Source organism: Oreochromis aureus, linkage group 12, assembly GCF_013358895.1.
Source record: "Oreochromis aureus strain Israel breed Guangdong linkage group 12, ZZ_aureus, whole genome shotgun sequence".
Lineage (NCBI taxonomy): Eukaryota > Metazoa > Chordata > Actinopteri > Cichliformes > Cichlidae > Oreochromis > Oreochromis aureus.
In genome coordinates, this window is record NC_052953.1 from 24,604,102 (window position 1) to 24,615,026 (window position 10,925).

The window sequence follows — 10,925 nt, forward strand, 5'->3', positions numbered from 1 at the left end:
TGCCTTCAGGGTCATTCTCCCCATGCAGCGCTGTAGGGAATGCACGCATTTATGGCTTATATTCATGCGATGCTGTGATATTTGATGTTCTTTACGGACGTGCATGTACTGTAAAGCTGAAAGGATTTTGCAATGTAGCGCTGTTTCACAACTGCTTTTAAAAAGGAGCCACATTGAGGTAAAATAAACACAAGCAGATGGCATGAATTGCATCTGCATAATGATATTCTAATTTCGTCATTATTCATTATTATTCTGGTTGGGATTGTCAGGATGGTGATACACTCGGCAGCAGTCCAAGCAACAGGCAACGAAGTGAATAGGCAGGGTCAAAAATCTGTTCAAATGTTTCCTGGCAACAAGATGTTTCTGTGTGTTGAAAGCAGTAATTCCATCCAAATTGCCTTCAAAAGTTGCCCACTATATAACTGCAGCTGTGTAGACAGACTCTGTGAGACGCAGACCGTATGGAAGAATTCATTTATGTTGTGTTCCTGTCCATCATGCTTGCATTAGAGCCACTGATTGAGTTGAGATTGGATGTCTCTTTAAAGCAGATAATAGAATCTGTGTGCAGAGCTGCTGCATCACCTATCCACGAGACTGGAGAGCGGTTGATGAGAAAGCCCTTCAGGACTCTTCTCTAAATAGGCATGAAATTATATCTCCCTCTGACTGAGATTAGCGTCCGTGGAGCCTCTTACGTTCTGCCCCCTCTTTTCCTCAGGCTCTTAAACCAAACAGTCACTTTGCAGTTTCAGCTTGTTTGTGCTGAAGTTTAAGAAAGTTCATTTTCATCAGGAGGTGCTCGCTCCGTCCTTCAGCTTCCTTCACGGGTCCTGCGGGATTTGTCACACATACTGAGGGTGTTTGGTAAAGCAATTACTTTGCAAGTCAGCCGGATTCTCTTGTGATCCTTTTACAGTCATAAAGACTGCGCAGGCAAAGATAGATCATAGATGTGAATTTGAAGTCACTGAAAAGTAATATCACAGGCTACCACAGTGATTAATACGAAAGTGTGATACCACCAAATGGGAAATGATGCCTCATTATATTCTCTGGCACTTAATAGGAGCAGAGCTGAGACCTATGTAATCACGACCGCCGCGTGTTCCAGGTTTAAAAGATCATCTTTAATAGTGTAACCTTTATAGATGAGGCCTGGTTAGGCAGTGGCAGAAAGCCATATTAGATTACCTCTTCATCTCTTATACAAACACAAATAAAGCAATGCTGGTGTGCTCGACAGGCAGCCTGTGTTCATTTATTTTCACTCACTCTTCTGACAATGCACCTTTCTCAATGGAGGCATATGATAGTCACGGTCTGTGATGTTCAAGAGGAGGTTTAAAGATAAACTTACCTAGGCCTCCCACATGCCAAGCTTTACAGTTTTATTACATAATGTTCATTCATATAACCGATGTTTGAGAAAGTCGTCTCTATGAGAGCAAATGGAAAACATTTTACATCTAGGTGGTGAACGTAGTGGCGAGCATCTAGCAGCTAAAGTGCTACAGTTGGACTGAAAAGCAGACCTAAAAGGAAAAGGTATGGTAGTCAGAAAATAAGGTTCAATTTTGGCCATTCCTGCTGCCTTGCTGCTCACCTATAATCTGTCTTGACTCTAACCTGCTGCCACTGCTGCAGTTCATTTTGCAGTTCACTGCATTTCACCCCCTCATCCACTTGCACCGTAGGATCCACAATCTGACATAATCCTGCAAAGCCCCTTATTTTTGCATTGGTGTGAAGATCATAATCTATACATGCCAATGCTTTATATGCATTTAGAACACAGTGCTAATCGTAGTTTAGTGATAAAGGTTGTAGCTGCACACTCTGACTGCACTGCACCATAGCAAAGCTGGAGTGTGCAGCGAACTTAATATCATTTTAAGTGTCTTTCCAGTGTGCGGTGCAATGGGTAACACTATTTACGGTCTAATAAAAGGCATTGTAATGAGAAGTATCAGCAAAAGTGTTGCAGAAAAAAACACACAGCACAACACTGACACTTTGGATTGGATAATTGGGAGGTCGTGGTAGTTTAAAATCTTTTATAGTCTGAACATAAATGCATCTCAAAGCTTATGTAATGAGAAAATTCTCTCCTCAGTTTCCATCATTAAACTGCACATGTTGCAGTTTGCTGGTAGATAAAATGAAGGCGTCAAGTCAAGAGACATTTGTGAATATTTTTAGGCAAGCTGGTGGGAAAAAAAAATGCGAGCCTAAGGGACTTTAAATCAGCATATTATAAAAGATCGGAATGAGTGAAAGAAGAGCAAAGCAACATATTGCATACCATATGCCAGATATGATAAATATTTTATTTCTGATCAGCAAAAGACAGACAACTGATGCATTTGTATCTTTCATGACTTTTCAGTACAGAGGAAAAACCCAAACATATACACAGTATGGGCATATATGTATATGGGTATATTTTAAAGTGCAAGTGATTCACAAGGGTCAATCATGCGTTACATAGCATCTGTATCAGGAACTTCAGTAATTCCCTAAAATTAGCAATAACTTTTTGAATCTGATATTAAAATAAGTGTCATATATATATATATATGTATATGTATATGTATATATATATATATATGAATACAAAATAAACTTTACTAGTCACTGAAGCATTTCGATTTTGTTTAAGCACAACAACATTTATTTATGCATTTCAAGTCTTGAGAGGAAAGAGTACCACGAAGTGCCAGAAGTCAGGGAGATTTTCGTCTCTAGCATTGACAGAAACAGTTTCACAAAACTCACCATGGGTCAATTGAACAATATTCCAGTACCACCTTAAGCGCCCTATACCTGAATTCAACTCTGAAACAGAAAGAAATTAAAAGCTTTTCTTCTCTTTTTTTGTTGTTGTTGTTTGTTTTTTCCCAAATAACCTTCACTGGTCATCTAACTCGGTCCTGTCCTTGTCGAACGAGACATTCAGTATACAGGTACATTCTCTAAAATTACCAATACATTTTACTTGGTGAGGAAACAGTCAATTTGCCCGTGCCAAATATATTTGACATGGAGAATGTTCATAGGAGATAAATATGAAGACATGGATAGACATTAATGTGTGTTTAAATGCAAATATGGACCGATGCTGAGCTCACTGCATGTTGACAGATCAGAGCGGCCAGAGTGGAGGGGCATCCAGACAGCATCGATCAGGCTAGTAACAGTTTAGCAGCAGCTGTTGGGTTTTGGATTTACCCATGGACAACAAAGATATAGACATATGTATCAATAGCACATGAAGAAGCCCTGACCCTTCAGGATGCAAAATATTCCTACTTATCTCCATTCGCTGCGTAAATAAAATATGTTTCAGTTGCACATGTACTGAATGTTTCAATGCCCTTTATAGTGGTTAAGATGCAAAGTGCATATTTAACATAAAATATAAGCTAGGATATACTACAGTGTGACTATAGCTCTTAACTTCCTAAGAGATTCCTTCAGAACAGCTGTCCGCTTGCACCACACGACACAAAAGAAACGATTCACAGAACAAAACGAATGCGAGTGTAAAATAAAATCTGAAAGAAGTAAAACACAGAACCATAAAGCATTATAGAGGAGCATCGCCTTCACACTGTGAGTGCAGTATGAGAGCACACATGCTGCTGCTTGATTCACACAGCATCAGCTGGCACTGAATGAAATAAAGGTCAATTTCTGTGTTGCTGTGAATCCTTTGTGTGTGATTATTGCATAGTTTGGAATTTTAACATAGCTATTAAATTGACACTGAAAAATAAAACATCTCTTTTTCTGGTCTGAGCGTCACTCGGTTCACTAGTAATCCTCTGCAATTTTTTTTAAACAGGACTGGGTCCAGCTCATTTTCTATTGACTGAAGTCAAACGTAAGGCAATTACTTCTCACGACTTGGGAGTAAAAGAATTTCAAGACGACCGAATTGCGAGGTTTAAGATTAAAAATGGGATAGTTGCTAAATAAACCTGTATAGTAGTGAACTCAACCCATTCTTAGTTAAAAATTCAAACCTCCATACTGCATTTTCAATGTGCACAAATATTTACTCACTTACACAACATACTTTTATTCTCTAAACTAAGCCATGGATTATCCTATTGAAGTTCCACCATCTATCTGCCAGGTTCAGATAAAAGCAAACACCAGCATCAAGACCCTTCTTAGTGACTGTGGCTCTATGATCGTGCACTGGTTTGGGATGATTGTCTTGGTCTCTCAAAGCTGTGAAATCTGTTTTTGAAAGATAATCGCTTAACGGATGCGCAACTGCTTCGCTACAGCCTAAAGCTTGAGCATCCAAAGTAAACCAAAATCATTATGCTATTACATGAACGCTGCCTATGTTTATATTTCGTCTTGCTACCCATCGAATCATTAACTCTAGCTAAATACAAGGCCAGTCTTAGCAAAAAAATGGTTAAAAGTTTTGCTGTGAGAGATGTGGTAAAGGTTATGTCTCAGATTCCGTGTCATATATTCTTTAAAATTATGCCTCACCTTCATTCCGTGCAAAGAAAAGCACTGCAAGCAAGTGCAGAACCATCGAGAAGCTTTCCTAACAGGCCCCCCGGTGCTGATGTTTGTTTTACCTGGTTTAGATTCAATAACGTGCACGACTCCCCAGCACCACACGTGAGCATCTAGCAGCTGCACCGACAACCAGAAACTGTGTCAAAAAACTAAGCTAATGTTTTGCTGTGGTCCCGTGTAACCTCCGCGAAGTAGATCACCTGACCTGAATGACCAACCGTGTTCCCCTATGGCCAGCACAGAGTCATGACATGGGTCCCATTCAGTCACCAGAGTGTCAGCTCACTTCTTTTTTTTTTGGCATAGAGCTCATGTTCAAATAGGAGCCATGACTGAACTGCTCTTTAAATCTGTAAATTAATTAAAACTACAATAATGCATTAAAATAAAAAAAAAACATTAAATAATATAGTAGGAAAATAAATATCATTCCAACAAGGCTTTTGTTTTTCTCTTTAAATAGTCATTCTCCATCTTGACCTGGAAGCCAGTGTGCATGTCACATGATTCACCTCAGAGAGTGATGCTCATCAGTCCGAGAAGACACTCTGCTCTCAGTCTCAGCGGTGAACGTGCTAATCAGCTACTGCGCGCACACACGACTGCTTCGCACTCAGTTAAGAACATGGACACGGATCTCACTAAGCATGGTCCCATACTGGATATACTATAGAGCTCAACAGTCTTATGCATTGCAAGTGTCTGGATACAAGATATGCTAAAAGGACTTCTTCTGATAGACTTGGCCATGACCTGAACAATCCTTACATGCAGGATAATGATTTAAAACACATGACCATGGCTACATCTGCCATCAGAAATAATAATAAAAACAATCTATAAGTGCTATAGCTATACGCAATTTTGGTATTTCATGAATAGCATTCAGGGCAGTTTGAAGTTTTTTGGTCAGTTTAAGGTAACCTCTCAAAGGTTAGCATGAAACCTCTACAGACCTCACTCCATTATGAGCGCTCTCTTTTAGAGGGCTAGCTATGGCTGTCTCTGGTAACTTAGTATACAGTACATTTAAGTGTTATGATAGTGTCAAAAACAGTTATGAAACTCATTGCCACATCTCATGCTCACAATTCGACTGATCTCATTGCAGAAATATTAGATAAGTCTACTAGTAATTACCCATTCCTACAAATAAACCAATAATAACCAAACTACTGATTTCCTATTCATGAACAAATATCAGGATTATGAAATTGTATTTTTTTTTCTTTTTACTTTTAAAGTACTGGCTTGTGCTCTAAATTCATGAAACACTTTTTTCTCTTTTTTTTCTCTCCTTTTTTTTTCTTTTTAGCTTGTCGTCTAAAGAATTACGAATTAATCTCTGTTAAAGGACGATAAGAGGAGCGAACAGGACCACGTCGCACAAATGCAGCAGCCTCGTGTTCACCACTAACTGTGAGCGGGCACATTTGAAAACAGTCTATGGAAGATGGGGTTCTTTCGAGTCTAAAGTGTAGGATATATAATATAACAACAATCAAACTGATATCGACTCTATGGACTCTACGGGTGGTCCAGCATTCCCTAGAGGTGGGATTTCTGTAACTTCCAGTCTAGCAGAGGAATAGATTGGTATCACCTCTAGGGAATAGAGGAGCTTTTGTGGTGTTTTGAGGGGATGAGTGGAAGTGGAAGTTAGGAGCTGTCGCTGGCGGAGCGCTTTTTGCCAAAATGACTGGCAGAGTCTCTGTTTCGCAGATTAGGCTGGATCTTGTACACATGGGGACCCATGGACAGGCGCCAGCTCCCACGGCTCTCTGCTCCAGTTGGGATGGCGGCAGCTGCAGCCACAGCGGTGGATGGGCAGGGCTTGTTCTGCAGCAGCTGAATAAGCATGGTCATCTCTGGGCCGAGCCGCGACACCATGCTGGTCCTAACGCGATCCACCGTGTCCTCATCACAGTCCATCAGGCTCTGTAGCAGCTTACCATAAAACCTTGGACCACAAAGGCATCACAGAATGAATTTTTACATTTTTTTCAGGGGCTTAAAAGGGAAAAAGGACAAAATGTGCAGCACAGCAAGAAAGCATGTCGTCGTAATCTGTAATGGTTCAAAATTAGCATTTCTATGCACGCATTCTAGATGGCCTGATGTCATCTCTATGGGCGTAACCATCCCAGCTCCAGTCGCTGGCCTACTAAGCTTCGTGCTCCACCCTTCTATCCTTTTGTATCCACTCCCAAACTGCAATTCTATATGTATTACAACAACAATAGGAATGAAACCATCCAAAGTTGACATTCCTGTTTGATTTTCTTTTGTTGCATGAAAGAATGCAAAACGCTGATGCTAATCAAAACATGCAAATCAAGACAAGTGTAGTCATTGCTTATGCTGCTCATAAACAAGCTGTACTCTCTTATTTGCCTGAAATTCTCAGACGTTTTTTCTTCAACTTGGTTTTGGGAAAACTTGTAAAGCACATACGGCAGAGGACGATCTCACCTGTTGGGAAAGTGACTTGGCAGCTGTGCCACTTCACCAATAGCATCTGGATTTGATCGGGCAACCGTGCAGATATCCAGCTTGCTGTAACACTCCTCTTGGACTTCGGATATCATTCTTTGAAAGGCGGAGCAGCGGCGGATGGTGAGGAATGCCTTCGAGGTGATGCCATTGGCAATGCACTTAAGGCTCTCCTTCACAAACGCTTTACCCTGTAAAAAAAACAAAACAAAAAACAGCAGTGCTTTACACACTCTTGTCCTGACACATACGCCCATATAATCCTCCACAGCTCATGTGCACATAGCAACAGAGAATGAAAGCATATACCTGAGTGTCAAATTTAGCAGCACTGTATAGGAAGGACTTGCAGATGTCATGCATGCCATCTGTGTCGCAAGTTGAGTTTTCCAGGCAGGCGAAGGCTCCGCAGCCAACTTGGAGGGCACTGCTGAGACAGCGTGCCACATCTGCTGTGGGCACAGAGAATGAACCATCAGCAGGGGAGTCAACAGTGGGTTCACTGGGAAACATTGCACACTCACTAAGCTCATTACTGAAGGGTTGCCAGGGTTTCAGCTAAAAGAGAAAATGCAGTGAACAAAAGAGAATTTTCATACTTTGGTGCTTCACAAAACACAGACAGACAGTCACTCGGGGCAAACAGTGACTTGACTGAAGATTGGACACCTTACAACTCAAAGAGTCTCAGACATTATTTGGCACCACTTCACTTTTCTCTTGGCAGGGACTTATATTCCAGTGTTTGGTTCTTTTCAGCAGCGCTTGGATGAACAGCGCCAGAAATACCAAAGAGTTTCCTGAAAATTGTTGGCATGCCTGTAGACACACATAAACATACAGTTGCACCCCTCAAACACACACACACACACACACACTGTCACCAATCTTTGTCTTCAATTATGTTAGACAAAATAGCTGTCAAGTTGATCTTGAGGACTCTGCCTCCAGAACCGATCCCATGTACATCTACATAATGAATTACACGTTCACAAAATGCTGCCATGCTCACTTCATGATTAACCCACTAGCAACCCCCATCTCTATGACAGAGCTGTGACACAGCCATGCCGCAGCAGCATTCGATCCATGTGCCAGAAATTTAGAAAAAATGATGTTAGCCATCAGGGACGCACATGCACACACCCGGAGCTGACTTAAATTTTGACACCAAGACAGAGGTCCAAAACAATCTGTTTCTTTATCCTTGATCTGAGAATCCGCTAAGATGGCAAACAGCCTGGCTGAAGACCTTTGTAATAACCATTAACATGTCACAGAGGAGCCCAGAGCCTTCTTGGCCTTTGAATCTGGGCCCTTTTGTTGACCTGCACAGTCAGATTAAGTCTGTCTGCCACCAGGGACTAGAGATTGCTCTGAAAACACAGAGAGTGAGCTGCAAATCTTATGATGATGATGAAGCAATTCCTGCAGAAGGGGAAGGAGCATCCCTGTTACCCACTGCCTTTTATCACTGAGCTGTGCCTTTGTGGTCAAACAATATTAATAATTTTTTTTAAGACTCACCATTTGAATGAAGCCAAGCAGATTTATGCTTTACAGCGGCGGATCTTTTTATTTTCTTAGTGGTTATTAGAAAGATTTGGGCTTTTTTCCATTTACACATAAGGAAACGGCAAAAAAAAGAGGTTGCATTTATTCATCCCAAAGACACAACCCAGTGACAAGCAGTTTTGCTTTTTTCTGCTTCGTGCAACGGTGCACAATGGTGTGATCTACTTCTTCTAACTTCAAGGCTCCAGAATGCTCCGCGCTATCCAGGAAACGCCGTGTTTAACGCACAGAAAGCTTCTCAATCCGCTTCAGTGCTAAATAGTGGAACCGATGCAGCAGAAGGGGGGAAAAAAGCCAAGAGAAAGACACTAACAGCATGACACAGCCTGCACTCTCAGGTGTCAGCACCAAGCTCCATGCTCATCTGTTGCCGGCAGGACACCGGCAAAAACCACAGCGTTAATCCCGCAGCCTTCTCCGCGAATCAACGCGCTCGTTAAGACAGAAACGGCTGCATAGGCCAACACATTTATGAGAAGGAAAGATCTCTATATAGATTAGGCTGAGCATTTGAAAAAATAAATAAATAAATAGATAGAAGTAAATAAAAAATAAGAAAGCAAGCAGTGCACTCTGAGATGTGCAGATGGAAGCAGCGTGTTACTTACTAGGGCTATTGGCAGAAAAGCGTGCTCTCCTGGGCGAATAGGACTCGTTTTGATCCACTTCATAGGCTGATGCATTCAGCACCAGCAGGAGAAAAAGTCCGGTCCTCAAAAGCATCGTCCTGTCAACACAGATAACACAACTAAACGCAAAGAGACGCCTCCTGCTTTGTGTGTAATTCATAAGAAGAGCGCCCCGAAAAAAAAAAAAAAAAAAAAAAAAAAAAAACCTTCTGCAGCGCAAAAACAGAACAAATGAAGGCTACTGCGAGTAGGCTGTCAGCTGTGGCTCTACACTGGACTCCTCGCTATCCTTTTGACTTGCATGACAGATTGCACCGATGTCAAGTCTGCACGGGTTTATATGGGAGCGCTGAATATTACGAGCTCTGCGGTTGGACCAATCAGATCGTATTCAAGACCTTGGGCTTAGTCCGTCCACTATTAATTGATAAAATGATTTAACAGCGGCCAGTTTTGTACATCATACAACTCCATATTCAGGTTAGGGAAATTAATTTGAGTACTGTAAGTTTTTTTGGTCATGTTTTTCAAATGAGAATCAGTTTTGGGGCTAATTAAGATCATCTATCACATGCTACAGGCATGTGGTCTTTTTCCGTCACCATTTTCATCAGTTTTCAGCTCTATGGTCCGCTAATAGTCCCTAATTGCAGAAAATCAGTGTATTCCTCATATGCAAGACACAGTTGATCTGCCATTAGATCAGCCATGTTTCGTATATGTGGAATATATTGATTAAAGTGATTTGTATCCAATGATAACTGAAAAATGTCCTTTTCTGATTGGCTGTATAATCAAAGTGGGGCTTTCGTTAAGGTAAGACGCTGTTGCAAAACGACTATTTGGACAAGAAAAAGTAAATTGTGTAATTTATTTTCCAAATGATATTTATTGGAAAATCCAGATAAATAGCATTGCATTTGTCATCTAGGTCAGCTTTAACATGTGCAAAAATCTTAACTTAGTATCATGACTTTATTTTTTCCGTCACAATCAACAATTACATAGACAAATTTGTCATCTAGCGGCAGCACATGATGCTAAATGTTATGTTTTACTAGGAATTCAACATTGTCTTAACATTTTTCCACTTTTATAATGTATTTCACTTGTTCAGTGAAATTTGAGGCAAAGCAAAAATATGGAAGCAGAAGACTGGATTGTAGTTCACATAGCCACACAACTAGCAAACACATTTTCATCAGTACGGCCACAAACAATTGGCTCTAATCACGGGGTTGGAGGGGTTCGAGCACTGGTCCCTAAACATACTGAGGTGTTATTGAGCAGGAAACTGAACCAGACACTGCTCCTGTTGCCAGAACAATGCCTCGCATGGTGACTCACTGCCATTGGTGAGTGTTTGTGAATGGATGGATTAGAAACACATTGTAAAACATTTTGTAGAGCTACTATACATCTGCCTGCATTTACCAAACTGTTACTGACAGACTTTGCAGCTCTGCTTTATGCTGACTATCTGGTGCCTTGAGCTACTGTAAATGCCACAAATTTGCTCATAATCCCATTGCTTATTGGTGGTTCTTGTTATTTTTCCTGCTCTGACAATATGGAGATATTATTACATTTTATTACAATACCAGTTCTTCTTTAAAATGCTTAAAATGCTTTTTGATCATTTTGGCTATAGGGCACTCTGAGATGCCGGGGATT

The 10,925-nt window shown here is 40.9% G+C and overlaps 1 protein-coding gene across 2 annotated transcripts; it reads right to left on the minus strand.

Annotated features, from left to right (window-relative positions):
* Positions 1–2,303: 2,303 nt before the first annotated feature.
* stc1 (stanniocalcin 1) lies at positions 2,304–9,658 on the minus strand. 2 transcript variants are annotated; one of them, XM_039620304.1, is made up of 4 exons: positions 9,231–9,658; positions 7,357–7,496; positions 7,027–7,238; positions 2,304–6,514 (listed from the first exon to the last, which is right to left on the minus strand). In XM_039620304.1, exons 1-4 carry the CDS (start codon positions 9,409–9,411, stop codon positions 6,214–6,216), a joined length of 834 nt encoding a protein of 277 aa, XP_039476238.1. In that variant the 5' UTR covers positions 9,412–9,658; the 3' UTR covers positions 2,304–6,213. The 2 variants fall into 2 exon arrangements, with proteins under 2 accessions (XP_039476238.1, XP_031582859.2); XM_031726999.2 differs by having other exon boundaries at positions 7,357–7,499; positions 9,231–9,656.
* Positions 9,659–10,925: the final 1,267 nt, after the last annotated feature.